Below are 16196 nucleotides of genomic sequence, written 5' to 3'. Positions count from 1 at the left end.
TATGTATGTTTTGAATCAAACTTAACTGAAATTCCACATAATTCTTGGTGGATTGATTCTGGATGCACAACTCATGTTTCTAATATGATGCAGGGATTCCTTTCAACCCGAACCATAAAGCCAAATGAAAAGTTTGTCTTCATGGGATATATAGAGAAGGTTCCAGTAGAAGCAGTCGGGACTTATCGTTTAATCCTCGACACTGGATTTTATTTAGACTTGATGGATACTTTTTCTATACCTAATATATCTAGGAATTTAGTTTCATTGTCTAAACTTAATGTTGCGGGATACTCTTTTAAATTTGGGAATGGATGTTTCAGTTTATATCAGCGTACCTATTTGATTGGATCTGGTACTCTTTATGATGGATTATATAGATTGAATCTTGATAATTTATATGTTGAAACTCTTACGACCTCTTGGCACTAAACGTAGTTTAGTGAATGAATGTTCTGCTTTCTTGTGGCACAAACATCTGGGACATATTTCCAAAGAAATGATGGAGAGATTGCTAAAGAATGAAATACTTCCAAGTTTAGATTTTACTGATATGAATGTGTGTGTGGATTGTATTAAAGGCAAACAAACAAAACACACAAAAAAAGGAGCCACAAGAAGTACTCAGCTTCTTGAAATTATAGACATTGATATTTGTGGACCTTCTGATGTAAATTCTTTCAATAAAGAAAGGTATTTTATCACCTTTATTGATGATTTTCCACGTTATAGTTATGTCTATTTACTACATGAAAAATCGCAAGCAGTGAATGCCTTGGAAGTTTATATAAATGAAGTGGAAAGGCAATTAGACAGAAATGTGAAAATTGTCAGGTCAAATAGAGGTTGTGAATATTATAGAAAGTATGATGAAAGCGGACAACACCCTGGTCCGTTTGCTAAGTTCCTTAAGAGACGTGGTATTTGTGCTCAATACACAATGCTAGGTACACCACAACAAAATGGTGTTTCAAAAAGGCGTAATCGAACCTTAATGGATATGGTTAGGAGCATGTTAAGTAAGCCAACTATACTTGTTTCATTGTGGATGTATGCTTTAAAATCTTCCTTGTATTTGTTGAACAGACTTCCTAGTAAGGCAGTTCAAAAGACACCTTTTGAATTGTGGACAGGGAGGAAACCCAGTTTGAGACACCTGCATGTTTGGGGATGTCAGGCAAAAGTTAGAATATATAATCTGCAAGAAAAGAAATTGGATGCAAGAACAATCAGTGGATATTTCATTGGTTATTCAGCAAAGTCAAAAGGGTATATGTTTTATTGTCCTACCCATAGCACAAGAATTGTTGAATATGGAAATGCACGGTTCATTGAAAATGGTGAAACTAGTGGGAGTGATACTTCACAAAATGTGGAGATTAAGGAAGTCAGAGTACAAGTTCCTTTAACTAGTACTTCAACTTCAAGTGTTGTTGTTCCTAATGTGGTTGAACCACTCAACGATGATGAAGAACAACAAATTAATGATCACGAGGTTAACAATAAACCTGTAGTAGAACAACCACAAGAAATATAATTAAGAAGATCTCAAAGAGAAAGAAAGTATGCTATTTCGAATGATTATGTGGTTTATCTACAAGAATCAGAAAATGACTTAAGTATTGATAATGATCCATTTTCATTTTCAGACGCCATAAATGATGACAATTTTGATAAGTGGTTAGATGCCATGAAAGATGAGCTTAAATAAATGACACAGAATGATGTATGGAACCTTATAGAATTGTCAGAAGGATGCAAAAGAGTCGGGTGTAAATGGGTCTTTAAGACTAAACGTGACTCTCATGGCAATATCGAATGTTACAAGGCCCGACTTGTTGCCAAAGGTTTTACTCAAAAGGATGACATTGATTATAAGGAAACATTTTCACCTGTTTCTAAGAAAGATTCCTTTAGAATTATCATGGCAATAATAACTCATTATGATCTTGAGTTGCATCAGATGGATGTCAAAACTGCCTTTTTGAATGGGGATTTAGAAGAGGATGTTTATATGGACCAACCAGTTGGGTTCATTGAAGAAGGAAAGGAACACATGATGTGTAAACTTAAGAAATCAATATACGGGCTTAAACAAGCTTTTAGACAATGGTATCTTAAGTTCAATGATACTATTGTGTCTTTTGGATTTAAGGAAAACATCATTGATTGGTGTATATATCTGAAGGTTAGTGGGAGCAAGTTTATATTCCTGATTCTGTATGTTGATGATATCTTGCTTGCAACTAATGATCTTGGTCTATTAAGTGAGACTAAGAAGTTTCTCTCTAATAACTTTGAGATGAAAGATATGGGTGAGGCATACTATGTGATAGGAATTGAAATATTCCGTGATAGATCAAAAGGACTGTTAGGTTTGTCTCAGAAAACATATATTAATAAAGTTTTAGAAAGATTCAGAATGGATAAATGTTCAATATCTCTTGTTCCAATACAGAAAGGAGACAAATTTAGTCTCATGCAATGTCCAAAGAATTATTTGGAACGGAAACAAATGGAGAATATACCTTATGCATCTATTGTTGGGAGTTTAATGTATGCTCAAACTTACCACCAGATATTAGTTTTGCAGTTGGTATGCTTGGTAGATACCAGAGTAATCCAGGATTGGATCATTGGAAAGTTGCAAAGAAAGTTTTAAGATACCTACAAGGAACGAAGGATCACATGCTTACTTATAAAAGATCTGATCATCTTGAGGTGATTGGATATATAGATTCAGATTTTGCTGGCTGTGTGGATACACGAAAGTCTACATTTGGTTATGTGTATCTTTTAGCCGGAGGAGCGATTTCATGGAAAAGTGCGAAGCAGACAGTCATTGCTGCATCCACCATGGAGGCTGAATTTGTGGCATGCTTTGAGGTCAAAGGTAAGGCTAATTGGTTGCGGAATTTTGTTTCAGGACTCGGAATTGTTGACAATATTGCCAAGCCGTTGAGAATTTATTGTGATAACTCTGCAACCGTCTTCTTTTCTAAAAACGACAAGTATTCCAAAGGTTCTAAACATATGGAATTGAAATACTTTGTCGTTAAAGAAGAAGTTCAAAAACATAGAGTGTCAATAGAACATATTAGCAATGATCTTATGATTGTTGACCCTTTAACAAAAGGGTTACCGCCCAAAACGTTTATTGGTCATGTTGTAAATATGGGCATTATGCCTACTAGTGAATGATGAATGTTGTTATTAATGCTTATTTGACACTCTGAGCTCATTGATAAATAAAGTTTCTGAAATTTATGTTTTCTACTTTATGTATATGCATGCAAATTATGTTGTAGAAAACAAATTATGTTGTTATTGATGAAAAATGACATTATGTTTGAACCTATTATGGATTTCTCACTATAAAGTCATATTAAGTTTGGAAAAATGATATAGTAGTACATGGAAGGAAATGTGTTGATTGAAATGACATGTAACCGCCATGACTCTTATTATTTCTGTATCCTTGATTTTGATTAATGATAGAACCAATTTATGTAAGGCCTTTTAAATGCACATTTATGTAATTATTAAATCATGAAAGTATTATAACTCTCATGAGTCAAGTGAGAGAATGTAAGAAATTATGTAAATTAATTTCTATAATGTGAGAAATATATGTCTGATGATACCTAATGAAAACCAACATCTGATGGAGATTGAGAACTAAAAGCAATAGGGTTCTGTCTCTGCAAATAAACGCTGTCTCACTATTAGCCATCAAGAAAATGTGTGACAATAAAGTAATTGTCAAGAGATAGATTGGGACAAAGGAGATAAAGTAACTGCTCAAGTAGGATCATCATGGATCAAGGTAAGTGTCTATTCCTTCTTGATTGTATGAATATGTGTGAAAATCATGATGTGATAAGATCTATATGTGAACATGAATGTATGCGTTCATAATCATGTTTTAATTTACAAGAGTTTTTAGCAAAAGAAAACAAATTTGTAGATGTAGAAAAAGAATTTTGTAAGAGAAAAAGAGTTTAGAGAAAAAGTACAAATTCTTATTCAAAGAAAAGAAGAGAAAGAAAGAATAAAAAGAGTGGAGGAAGAAAAGAAATAAAACAAAAAAGAAAGGAGGAAGTAAAGAGAGAAAAAGAGAAGAAACAAGAAATGTTAGAAAAAAATCAAAAAGAATACATTACCAAACTACTTAATGTCAATTAGGTCTAGAACGACACATGTATTAAACAAACTCGACATTTATTTTATTTTATTGTAATTGCTAATCTTACGCCTTAAAACTATGTTTTAAATATTATTTGACTGATTTAATTATTAGATTTGATATAAAACGACTATTGTTTGACTAATTTCCTTATTAAATTCAATAAAAAATAACTAAAAATTATCTTACATATCTATATTATAATATCTTTAATGTTAGACTAATATCATTGTAATACAAATTATTTTAATTTGATTGCTAAAAGACCATCATCAATAATATTTATAAAATATAATTATAAAAACATAAAATTGTTGTTAAGACTTGTATGCTTCTTCTGGTTCCCACTCCTCACCTACAAAAATGACTTATTTATTATCATGCAAGTTTCTTTAATTCCTTTTTTTAATTACAAAATGAATAATTTTAAATTTGTTTGTTTTTTATATAAGAAATTGAGAATAGAGAAGTAGGGCATAACTGCATGCCCTGAAATTTGTACTTTCATGATTCATTTCATTTAAATGAGCTGCCATATTTTTTATTTTTCATTATTGTTCTCCATTTAGCATCATCCTTTATCTATGATTGTTTTACTTAAAGAAAAAAAAAACACAAAGGAATCTCTGTTCAAAATTCGAATCTTCCCAATTTCGCCTTCGCTCCAACCTCCTCCAAATAGAGACAGTTGTCGCAACAACGTAACAAGTTAATTAATTAAAATTAAAATTAAAATTAAAATTAAAATTAAAATTAATGAGCTTGTGTGAAATTGAAATGACTCTTAAATTTCTGTTAATATTAGTTTGGTGTTTCAGTTTGTATCAGCCTTTTCATCTTCCTTTCTTCCCTCTCCTATTTCCCTCACTTTCTCTATCTCTTTCTCTCCAAACACCTTCCAATTCTTCCTGCGTGCTCTGCAATTCATGGAGATGTCAATGGAGGATTCGTGCTCCAACGAGATTCTCTCCATGGTTCTCGACGCTTTCCTCAGACGCGGACGATCTCCACGATTACCGAGCAGTTCTATACCGATTGCGCCTCGAATATCTCCTTTTACGGCGTCGTTTTAAGGTCCTTTTTTCCGCTTTCCAAATTTTTCCATCGCGTTTAGTTTTTCGCTGTTTAAACTCGGAATTTGGACAGTAGGATATCATTGACTCATGCTTTGTTTCCCATTCGTGAAATCATTTGTTCTTAGTGACTTAGAGTGGTTATTTATCTCTGTGCGAACTTTGGATATAGGGAAATTTTCCGTTGGTTAGTATCGGAAATTTTCTATTATGCTATTTTAGGGTTTGCAACGGAGTCTGTGGTGTCTCTGAGACATTGAGATCTGGAATACTGCTAGGAGTTTCGTGGTTTTAGAATTTAGGAGAGGTTCCCGTTGTCTCTGTTTGTTAATTGGTTGTTGGAGATTATCTGGTGTTGAATTTTGAGTTTACTGTTTGTTTGGGAAAATTTGAATGGCTGGGAAGTTGGAACTGGGGCCTCTTAAGTCTGATGTTTCCAATCCGAAGGAACAAGCGGCGAGAAAGATACTGAAAATTGTGAGATCTCAAGGGCATCCGTATGTTGAGTTGCGTGAGAATGGAAAAAAATTCATTTATTTCTGCACTTTGTGTCTTGCACCGTGTTATAGTGACGATGTTCTGTTTGATCACTTGAAAGGTAATCTTCATAAGGAGAGATTGTCTGCTGCTAAGGTTACCCTGCTAGGACCGAAACCATGGCCTTTTAACGATGGTCTTGTTTTCTTTGATACTTCTATTGAAAGTGATAGAGACTTGGAAGTTGCAGATAGTTACCGAAACAGGTTGTTGAAATTTAATAACAATGACAATAGTCTTGCAATTGTTAAGTTTGATGAAGGGGTTCAGTCAAATGCTGAACCATGTTCGACTGATGGCATGCCAAATGATGAGTGTGGACTAGTGATTCCTCATTTGTTGATTAGAGATGAAATATTTGATGTAAAAGTCAGCGAAGTGGGCTTGGGGAAGATTGCTGCAAGATTCCTTGAGAAGTGCAGTGCGTTGAGTGGGATTAAAAGAATATGGTGTGAATGGTTAGGAAAAAAAGGTAATGACCAACAAGATGGTGTTGAGATTCTAGAGCATGATTTTGCTATTGTAAATTTTGCTTATAATTATGATCTGGGTCGGTCTGGTTTGCTTGATGATGTCAAGTCATTGCTTCCATCTGCTTCTGGTGGCAGAAAGGGAAAGAGATCGTTGTCTGACTCTGATGATATTAGTGATTCTTTATGCAATCAGTATGATTCGTCTGCAGAAGAGTCTTCTGATTCAAACAATTCCAGCGCACCATTAACACTAGATCAATTCAACAATCATCATGTTTGCACAAGGTTCATTTCAAGCAAGGCTGTGAGGAAAGAATTGAGACGGAAGCAGCGGCTGGCAGCAGAGAAAGTATGTAACATCTGTCAACAAAAAATGCTTCCCGGTAAAGATGTAGCTGCACTTTTGAATTTGAATACTAGAAGGGTAGCATGCAGCAGCCGGAATAAAACTGGGGTAAAGACATTTTATTAATGTTCTGATTTCAGATCTTGTTTTTCCATATTGGTTTGTTTGATAATAATGAGCTTGAGATATTTAAACTTCATTATGTTCATATTTCATTTACCAAATTAGACAGTTTACATTGGCATATGTCTGCAGGCATTTCACGTGTTCCATACATCATGCCTTATACACTGGATAATCTTGTGTGAATTTGAGATAATCACAAATCATTTAGTTCGTCCAAATGTTAGACGAATAGTGAAGAGAAAGATTGCGTCAGATGGTGAGAAAATTGGAAAAGAAAAAGATATAGAAAAACATATAAGAACTGTATTCTGCCCAGAGTGCCAAGGTACTGGTATGGTCATTGATGGAGATGGGGTTGAACAGCCAGAATTTTCTTTGTCTCAGGTTTGTTTATTATATTGATAGTTCTTGCTTAATTCTCCAGCTTATCTATCAAATACTTAAATTCAATCTTTCTTTAGCACCATTGTTTCTGTTCTTGGTAAATACTTGTCATGTGTTATGAAAACAAGTTTACTTGGAATTTATCAGATATTGCCTAATCTTTTTGCAGATGTTCAAATTCAAAATAAAAGCATGTGATGCACGCAGAGAATGGATGAAGAGCCCCGAAATTTTGCAGAATTGCTCAACTGGGTTTCACTTCCCTTCACAATCAGAAGAGATATTTGAGGTCTTTAATATTTCTGCATTGATTTTAATTAAAATATTAGATGTTCAATTGTATATCATCTTTAGTAAATTTATTGTGAATGCTTTGGTTTCAGGAAAAAGTGGAACCCATAAATTTGCTGCATTTTTATCGTGCTGATGTTTAGAGTGGGCAACCGAGTAAATGTTTCGTATACATCTAGTGTATTTTCAAGAATTGTGTGTAACTTTTTAGGTAAATGTTCGTTGATAGACTGGGTTATGTACCCCGTAGATAGTGCCCAGATTAAACATTGTGTATACCTGTTGCTAATGAGTTTGTGTGAATGCACATTGTTCACAATGTACATTTGTACATGATACAGAGCAGATATCTTGGTAGAGTGCCACCATTGTTAACTCACCTTTTATTTCTGTTTTATTGTGGCCAATACTGTAGTTATCTTTGTGAACAGTGGATTACAAGCAACTATTAACCAATATCAATCCTGTTTTATCACAATACATTAAGGTACTTTACGCTGAATCTTAAAATACAAGAATGACTTGTAACTAGTATATGTGGTTTTTTCTTTGTTACTTTATCCAACATTATGTAGTAGAGAGACAAAAGATTGAATTTGTATTTCTGAAGTTATGCAGATCTGTTCTACTAGTTAATTTTATTAAAAGTTCTTTTCATCTCCCTTTGGAGTGTATGTTATTTGAAAAATAATGAGATGGAAATAGAAAAGTGAGAAAATGGAGATTAGGGGTGGCAAAACAGTCCGACCTGCCAGTGACCTGTCAATAGTGGATTAGGGCGGGTTGGCTAGATAAGGTTATACAGTTTCAAATTGTTAATCTGTCTTGTTATAGAGTAGGTTGAGGGTCTGGTTCACCACTTTTTATTTTGTTTGTTTTGCATCTCTTTATTTGGTTGTAATAATTCATATAGCTTTTTAGAGAATAAAAATGTAAAAAAAAAATAATAATAAAATTGAATCAAACTTTAATATTCTAATTAAAGAATGTTTAGTGTCTAACAAAATAAAGAAAATATTAACAATACTTCAATGAATTAAATGATGTATAAAGAAATTAATATAAATAAAGTTCTATATAAAACATTGACCCTACCAATAATTTTAATTCCAAAGCATGAAATCTCTTTTAAAAGTGTCAAAAATAAAGAAGGGTGGATTGGTGGGCTAGTTCGCCCCACCCTTAGCCCACCAGATTGGTGAGTTAGGCAAGTCATATCAATACAAGTTGACAGGTTCAAAATGTTAATTTACCCAGCCTAAATGAGATGGGCTGGTAGCTTGACGATCTGGCCTATTGGGTCTGACCCACTTTAGCATCCCTAGAAAATATGGTGGTGTTGGTGCTAAGTGATTTTTTTAAATCTTCTATTTCGATCAAAGGATTATTGTAGTTGACCCGTCTTATTTGTACAAGTTATTTTCATGTCTCATGAATATATGATGACAAAAAGTTGTGTTAAGAAAATTGTTATGGATATTGAACTTGTATTTCAATGTTTAATACCAAAAATTGAAAAGAGGAAATCTACTATCTTTTAGAAAGTATTTTTTTTACATGGTTTATTTCACAATGCTTATTATGGTTGGAGTTTTTTCCTACATGAAGATTCCCCTCTTTGTTTTTTTCCTTTACTTTGTTTATTATTAGAGTTTTTGAAGGGCTTACTTTGCCTCTATTCTTCATTCATAGCTTGGGTTTATTTTGGATTTTTAAGAGCCTCTAATGTTGGTGTATACGAGAAGAGCTCATCAACAAAACTTTTCAAGGGGCTCAGACAGTGCCTTGTTGGATATCTTAATTTATTATTTTCCACTTTAGAGGAATATCATTTTGGTAGTTTGTCGTGCTTATGCCTGTAAAGTAGCTCATAGACAACATGTGTATTAACATTTTAGAGAAATTAGGGGTGAGTGGAGTGTTTACATGAATGATATCCCAAAAATGGATCATTAGGAGGTACTGGGGAGAGGGTTTTCAATACTTCAACTTAAAAAAGACATTATGATGTCATTGAACTAGTCAGATGTTTGTTAATTCAATTCTGCTTCCTATATCTCCCTCTAAATAGAAGAATTGGGATAACAAGGTTGAGTAGAAAGTTTCAAACTCGATAAACATAACATCCATGGTTACATATGTATGCTAAGTGGTGGGTTCATAATAATCTCTCTTTTCATGTATTCGATATTCTAAAAAGGGACAATGAATAATAGCACAATGATAAAGTTTTGTTCATTGGTTCTTATGTAAATGACAACATACCTAAAAACTCGTGGTGAGAGCATTTGTATGGTGTTAACAATACAAAAGAAAACAAAATAGTATAATATTAAAGTGAAGAACTTTTGATGACATTTTGTTAACGAGATACAATAGTGACAAAACAATATCCATCTAATGTTTTTAGGTATATATTCAATAATATGGAGATAAAAGAAGTAGGTAGTCAAACTTGTCCTAAATTTATAAGGTCGTATGTATAGATATGTGTTTATTTCTTCTTTAAGAGAGATAAATTCAATTATAGATTATAACATAAGAGTAATTATGTAGAAAAGTTATATATCTTTTTATATTTTTTAAAATTATGTTATTCATTTAATGCAATTTTTTTAATAAAATCACGTTATTTATTTTGTGTACAATGTATATTTATATTTTAAAATATAAAAGAATCTTGTTTACTTAATCCATACAATTTAAAAATCGTTCTAATATTTTATTGTTTTTGTTTGGACCAGGAATGTCTCATTCAGTTGAAAGCTATCGGTCTTCAACTAAAAGTGGAGGGTATATATAAAAGGTCCTCCTACCCTCAAGTTAGAACTTGGTATACGGTAGTTGAGAATGATAAATGCGTATATTGACATGATGTTGATCAACTTATTTATATTGGACCCTTATTCTCATGGATTTAGATTAACACATTTTTTGTGGTTAATTTTTGTATAGTCAAACACCAAATACGATTTCTTAATTAATTTTATTCTTAACTCGTCCTAAAGTGTCAAAATGTATTCATTTAAATAGTTAGTTAGGTGTAAAAGTTCTCAACACCATCCAATAAAAGTACTATAAAAATAAAATATGTGGAGAGTATAAATATTTGTAAATATATACACAAAATTAAAATTATCAAAGTTAAAATTACCATAATTTAAAAGGCATATTCATAACTTTCTGATTAAAGTCCTTACATAAATCAATTTCCAACACATCACATCCTAACATTGTCATATGTTAAGTTGCAAACAAGTGCAGAAGCCGCGACACAGCAAACATGAATTAATCAATTGGAAAATATTACAAATTACAATGAAGTCTGACATGAATCAAGTCACAAATTTGTACAGAGCTGCCATGCAAAAACTAATTAAAACAAATTACAAAAAACTATATCATGGTATTCTCCAATCAAACAAATGGCAAAGCTATATATTGAGAATTAATACAACTATTAAACAGTTCAGCTGCAACTTTATATGCCGACAAGTACAAGAAGACATACACGCAATCCCAGTTCACAAAGCTAGCGGGCACAATTTAGTGCATGGTGACTTTGTTCCAAACATCCACATCCACATACATATACATTACATATGTATATGATCAATTCACAAAACATGTCAAAAAGTTAATTATAGCCACACTTACACCAAAAAATGAAACGTTATTACATGCACCAAAGCAGAAGGTTGCTATGTTTGGTAATGTTTGTGTTTGTAGTTGCTTCGATCATGGAAACTTCATTGACAGAAGGAAGGGAAGTTTATCATTTGAATGATATAGGAAGATCCAGTAGGCGAGTAGATATTGGAGGAGATATGAAAAGACTTGGGACCCTTGCTGGCTTTCTTCCAAAAGGTCTTGTGCCACCTTCTGCGCCAAGTCCTGACATAAACTGATCCATGCCACTGTCCATTTTGTCTGCAATTTACACGTATAATCTTGTTAAAAGATTCATGCTATCATCAAATTATTCTTTAAATGTTCACATCTAGTGGTTTGATTTTCTATTCATTCCTAAATACAGTTATATAATGTATAAACTTTGTCTGCATTCTTTATTTCTGAGTTCTGATATGTATACAATAACTTGTACAATTTGGTGTTTTATCTCTCTCCATGTATCACCTTTAAAATAGTTTATATTTCTTTTATTGCCTTTTCTCTATGAATCATAACTATTTTTATAAATTATTGTGATATTGTGAAATATCAACGATGGTTCATGACCCGTAAAAATATGTCTCTTTCGAACAATGTCCATCATAGAATACAATATAAACTTTATAAAACTAAAGGTGTGTTTAGATTGGGGAGAGGATTTGAGGAAGTGGATTTAGAGTGATTTGAGAGGAAAGTGTAAAGAAAGTAAGGTTGTTTGAATTAGGATACATTAGAGGATTTGTGAGGAAAGTTTATTGATGTTTGTGTGTGATAGGATGGTTGTAAGAAAATTTTTATACTTTTAAAATGTATAAAATGTAACTTTACAAATTTACCTTTTTCTTAAAAAAATATTTTTCATCAAAATTAAAATTAACTTTTATTTTTGCTAATATTATTATTTAATAAATTTATTTTAATTATTATTAAATATGTAATTTATTTTTATTGTTTGTAATTTATTTATATTTTAATATAATTATTTATAAATTTATTTCTTTATTATTAAAAAATATATTTATATTTATAATTTATTATATATAATATGATTAATTATGTTATTTTATAATAATTATTTTTTCACAATTTTGATTATATTTTTAATATTTAAATTATAATTTTATTTTAAATACAAATAATAATAATTTAGATTTAAGATAAAAAGTGTAAACAAATAAATTAAAACTAATTAATTAAGTAAATATATATTTATTTAGTTAATTTTAACTTTTTTCGCAATCTATCAAACAAAGTTGTGAGAGAATTTTTTTTTTCAATTTTCGTGTAATTTTAACTTTTTAGTGCATTGGTATCTACGTTTTCCATACAAACAGTGAATACATCATTTTCTTCCCTGAAACAAACATGACTTAAGGGCCTGTTTTTATATAGGCGAAGAAATGCAAAGATTGGTGAGGAAAGGAGAGAAAGTTAGAAAAATAAGGCAGAATTGAGGTTAAAACACGAAAAACGATAACAAATTTTGGTCAAAACTTTTTTTGCTTGAAGGGATTTGAAGAGAAAGTTGATAATATATTATTTTTTTATAAAATTTAATAAAATTTATGTTAATTATATATAAATTATATTTTAATATATACATATAACATTTATAATTTATTTATTAATTATTAATATTAATTTTCATATTATAATAAAATAAATAATAAATAATAAATAAAAGATTAATTTAAATTTAAATTATTAATTTTAATAATATTTAATATTATTTTTTTTATTTGAATCTATTTTTATTTTAATATATATTTCTAAATTATTTTATAATATTTTTAAAATTTATTATATTTATCAAATTTGTAAAAACTTATATTTTATACATTTTACATTTTAAAAAAATAAAAAATATTTCACAATTATCACATCACACACTAACTTCAATAAACTTTCCTCACAAATCTACTATAACATATCTCAATCCAAACAAACTCATTTTCTTCTCAACTCACTTCAAATTCACTCCCTCAAATCTTCTCTCCAATCCAAACACACCATAAAAGAAAAAATAGTACTTAGCATTCAAGTAAAGAAAAACTTAAATCAATTATATGATATTACTTAGATCAACGCCACAAAAGTAATATGCAATAATGTTCTTAAAGATTAAAAAAATGACACAATTAAAAAAAATTAATGAATGCTTTAATTTATTTTTCAAATGAACATTTAAAATAATACTATCATATTGAATATATTTTTGGGCATCTCGAACCCAAAAAAAAGAAGGAAAACTCATAAAAAGAACATCTGTTCTGCCCTCTCGCTGTGTGTGTACTGAAAGCTAGGTAGCGCTGAGTGAAGAGAGGGAAGAAAAATGATGCTAATACGGTCAAGATGCAAACTTTTGAAATTTTTTGGCATTTCCGTTTCTGGGTCTCTTGGAATGTGCATGTACACGACGGAAAGCGTGTTGGCAAGTCTTGAAAATCGCGTGATGAAGGTTGGGGACCCTGTGAGTCCAGTGAGTTCTATTCTGAACCAATGGGTCGAAGAAGGCAGAGAAGTCACCTACTTTCAGCTCCATGGTCTTGTTCATCGCCTCTCTCAATCTCGTCGCTTCTCTCATGCCCTTGAGGTAATTTCACAATCAACTTTTTCATAACAAAAATCATGGACTTTTAAATGCATAATATTTATGGATCCTCGTGTATTTTTCATAATTCATGGGTCAATGGAGTGTTTAGGTTATGTTTGGACTGAGGGAAATGGTGGAGTGGAATAGAATGATACCTGGTTTTGAGGTTTTGTTTGGATGGAATGTATTAACCTGTTACAATGCATTCCATTCAATTTACTTTTACTCCCTATCTTCATGGAATTATTCTTTTTGTTTCACTTGGTTCCTATACTTGTTGCCATTTTAGTTTTAGTCCTATTAAGTTTAAGTTCCTATCCTACACTTGCATAAAATGTTAAGTTTTGGTAGTGATAAATCGCTACAAAAACTATGTAAGGATTAAAGTTTATATTTTTTTAGTATAGGAACTGAAACTTAAATGGGAAACTACTTAGACCAAATGACTAGTTTAGCCTAGTTTTGTTTTTCCATACAATGAAATGATAATTTTATTCTATTCCATTTTATTTCACTTACTGTTAGATACACAAACATAACCTAAGTCTTTTAGTCTTTCTGGTTTTTGATGATATAGAGAAGCTGAATTGAGAGGTAGAAATCCAAGTTATGTTGAATTCTATTACTAGTTGTGTGGATCCTTGTGTGCTTATTTCTTATTCAATATATTCTGATGTATTGTATTTGACCCCTTTAAAATCAAGAATCAAGGAAACATGCTTTTAGTTACTTAGTTTTTTTATTAGAGTGAAGGAAATATGTTTTTTGTTAGGTGATGGAATGGATGAGCAATGAAAGGAACTATGACCTGTCTCCAGGAGGCATTGCAAAACAGATAAACCTGATATCAAAAGTACAGGGTCTTGAACAAGCTGAGAGATATTTTAGAAGCATCCCTGATGCTAAAATTGGGTTTAAGATATACGCTGCACTTTTGAGATGCTATGTGAAACATAAATCTCTGGAGGAAGCAGAGGTTGTCATGAAGAAAATTAAGAAGTTTCATCCTCTGGATATAACTGAGTGTTATAATCTGATGCTGAAACTGTATGCTCAGATGGGTAAATATGACAAATTGGATAGGTTGATGCTAGAAATGAAAGAGAAGGATATCTGCAATGCCAGGACATATGCGATTCGGTTAAATGCATATGTGGCCGCCACAGACATAGAGGGGATGGAGAAGTTTCTTATGCAAATGGAAGCTGATCCCTTGGCAACTGTGGACTGGTATACATACTGTAATGCAGCAAATGCTTATCGGAAAGTACATAACATCGAGAAGGTCACGGCCATGTTAAAGAAATCAGAGCATTTAGCCACAGGCAAGACTAGGAGACTTGCTTATGAATCTATTCAAACTATGTATGCTGTTATTGGGAACAAGGATGAGGTTTATAGGCTTTGGAATATTTGCACAAGTCTTAAAAGTTTCTGCAACTCAAGTTACATAAGTATGTTGAACTCTTTAGTAAAGCTAGATGACATTGATGGGGCAGAGAAGATTTTTGAGGAATGGGAATCTAAATATGCAAATTTTGATTACAGAATTCCAAATTTGATGATCTGTGCTTATTGTAAAAGGGGTCAGTTTGATAAGGCTGAGGCCTTTATCAAACGGCTTTTGGATGGTGGGAAGCCATTAGATGGAAGAGCGTGGGACAAAATGGCATGTGGGTATCATGCAGATAATGATATGGTGAAAGCAGTTGAGGCAATGAAGAAAGCTGTATCAAGAAATCTAGCAGGAAGGAAACCAGATCCTATTACTCTAATTGCATGTGTTAAATACCTGAAAGAGAAAGGAGACTTGGATTTAGCCCTTGAGATTCTTACGTTATGCATAGAGAAAAGGCATATCTCTGTCACTTCCTATGATGGATTGGTAAGTTATGTTCATAATAAAACCCCAGATACTGAACCACTTGATCTTATTAAAGGAGATTATCAAATGTATGAAAATGGAAGCACTCAACTTCTTAATAGGGAGAACTGATTGTTGAATATAATTACTTTTATATTAGTAAAAGAATAAGATTCAATATTTTTTTTATTGGATATCACCTGTTAAATACCGATTTAAGTACTAATAATATCTTTGTCAATACTTAACCAAATCTTGTATTTAGATGTGGTATCTCATTAAAATAAAAAAATATTTATGGAATATATATAAAAGTGCGGCTCATAAATAACATTCAATTTTCACTATAGTGTATCTCTTGCACTTTTATGGGCAAACGTCTAGTATAAATCTTTTATGAACGTGTATTTCTTACATTTATGAAAACACACTTGTAGTCACATGATCAAACATTTAGTGCAATCTTTCACATGCATGTGGACACAACCACAGTCTATGATTGAATCTTTAGTGTAATTTTTTCACATGAGTGTATCACACTTATGTGAACGCAATCACAACCTTGATAATCTCATCTACATTTTTTTTTTGTCTCAGCATGTCTCCTGCACCTCGGTGGATGAAGGTTCACCTTGCTGGTGAAACCTTTTT

General features: G+C 31.7%; 2 protein-coding genes across 2 annotated transcripts; both read left to right on the top strand.

Annotated features, from left to right (window-relative positions):
• Nucleotides 1-4796: 4796 nt before the first annotated feature.
• Nucleotides 4797-7894, top strand: LOC137835463 (uncharacterized). Its single transcript, XM_068643985.1, has 4 exons — nucleotides 4797-6723; nucleotides 6871-7125; nucleotides 7295-7414; nucleotides 7509-7894. The coding sequence occupies exons 1-4, from the start codon at nucleotides 5653-5655 to the stop codon at nucleotides 7557-7559; spliced, it is 1497 nt and encodes a 498-aa protein (XP_068500086.1). The 5' UTR covers nucleotides 4797-5652; the 3' UTR covers nucleotides 7560-7894.
• A 5411-nt stretch (nucleotides 7895-13305) lies between these two features.
• Nucleotides 13306-15741, top strand: LOC137835462 (pentatricopeptide repeat-containing protein At2g20710, mitochondrial-like). The gene is made up of 2 exons (XM_068643984.1): nucleotides 13306-13681; nucleotides 14454-15741. Exons 1-2 carry the CDS (start codon nucleotides 13421-13423, stop codon nucleotides 15675-15677), a joined length of 1485 nt encoding a protein of 494 aa, XP_068500085.1. The 5' UTR covers nucleotides 13306-13420; the 3' UTR covers nucleotides 15678-15741.
• Nucleotides 15742-16196: the final 455 nt, after the last annotated feature.

Source organism: Phaseolus vulgaris, chromosome 5 (assembly GCF_000499845.2).
Source record: "Phaseolus vulgaris cultivar G19833 chromosome 5, P. vulgaris v2.0, whole genome shotgun sequence".
In the NCBI taxonomy this organism is placed as follows: domain Eukaryota; kingdom Viridiplantae; phylum Streptophyta; class Magnoliopsida; order Fabales; family Fabaceae; genus Phaseolus; species Phaseolus vulgaris.
The sequence above is the reverse complement of the archived record's forward strand: the minus strand, read 5'-3'. Positions and strand labels throughout refer to the sequence as shown.

Excerpts from the sequence above, each read along its gene's own strand:
- LOC137835462 (XM_068643984.1), top strand. The coding sequence starts at position 13,421 with ATGATGCTAATACGGTCAAGATGCAAACTTTTGAAATTTTTTGGCATT. Across the intron at positions 13,682-14,453 it reads GCTTCTCTCATGCCCTTGAG|GTGATGGAATGGATGAGCAA; the intron begins GTAATTTCACAA and ends GTTTTTTGTTAG.
- LOC137835463 (XM_068643985.1), top strand. The coding sequence starts at position 5,653 with ATGGCTGGGAAGTTGGAACTGGGGCCTCTTAAGTCTGATGTTTCCAAT. Across the intron at positions 6,724-6,870 it reads GCAGCCGGAATAAAACTGGG|GCATTTCACGTGTTCCATAC; the intron begins GTAAAGACATTT and ends ATATGTCTGCAG. Across the intron at positions 7,126-7,294 it reads CAGAATTTTCTTTGTCTCAG|ATGTTCAAATTCAAAATAAA; the intron begins GTTTGTTTATTA and ends ATCTTTTTGCAG.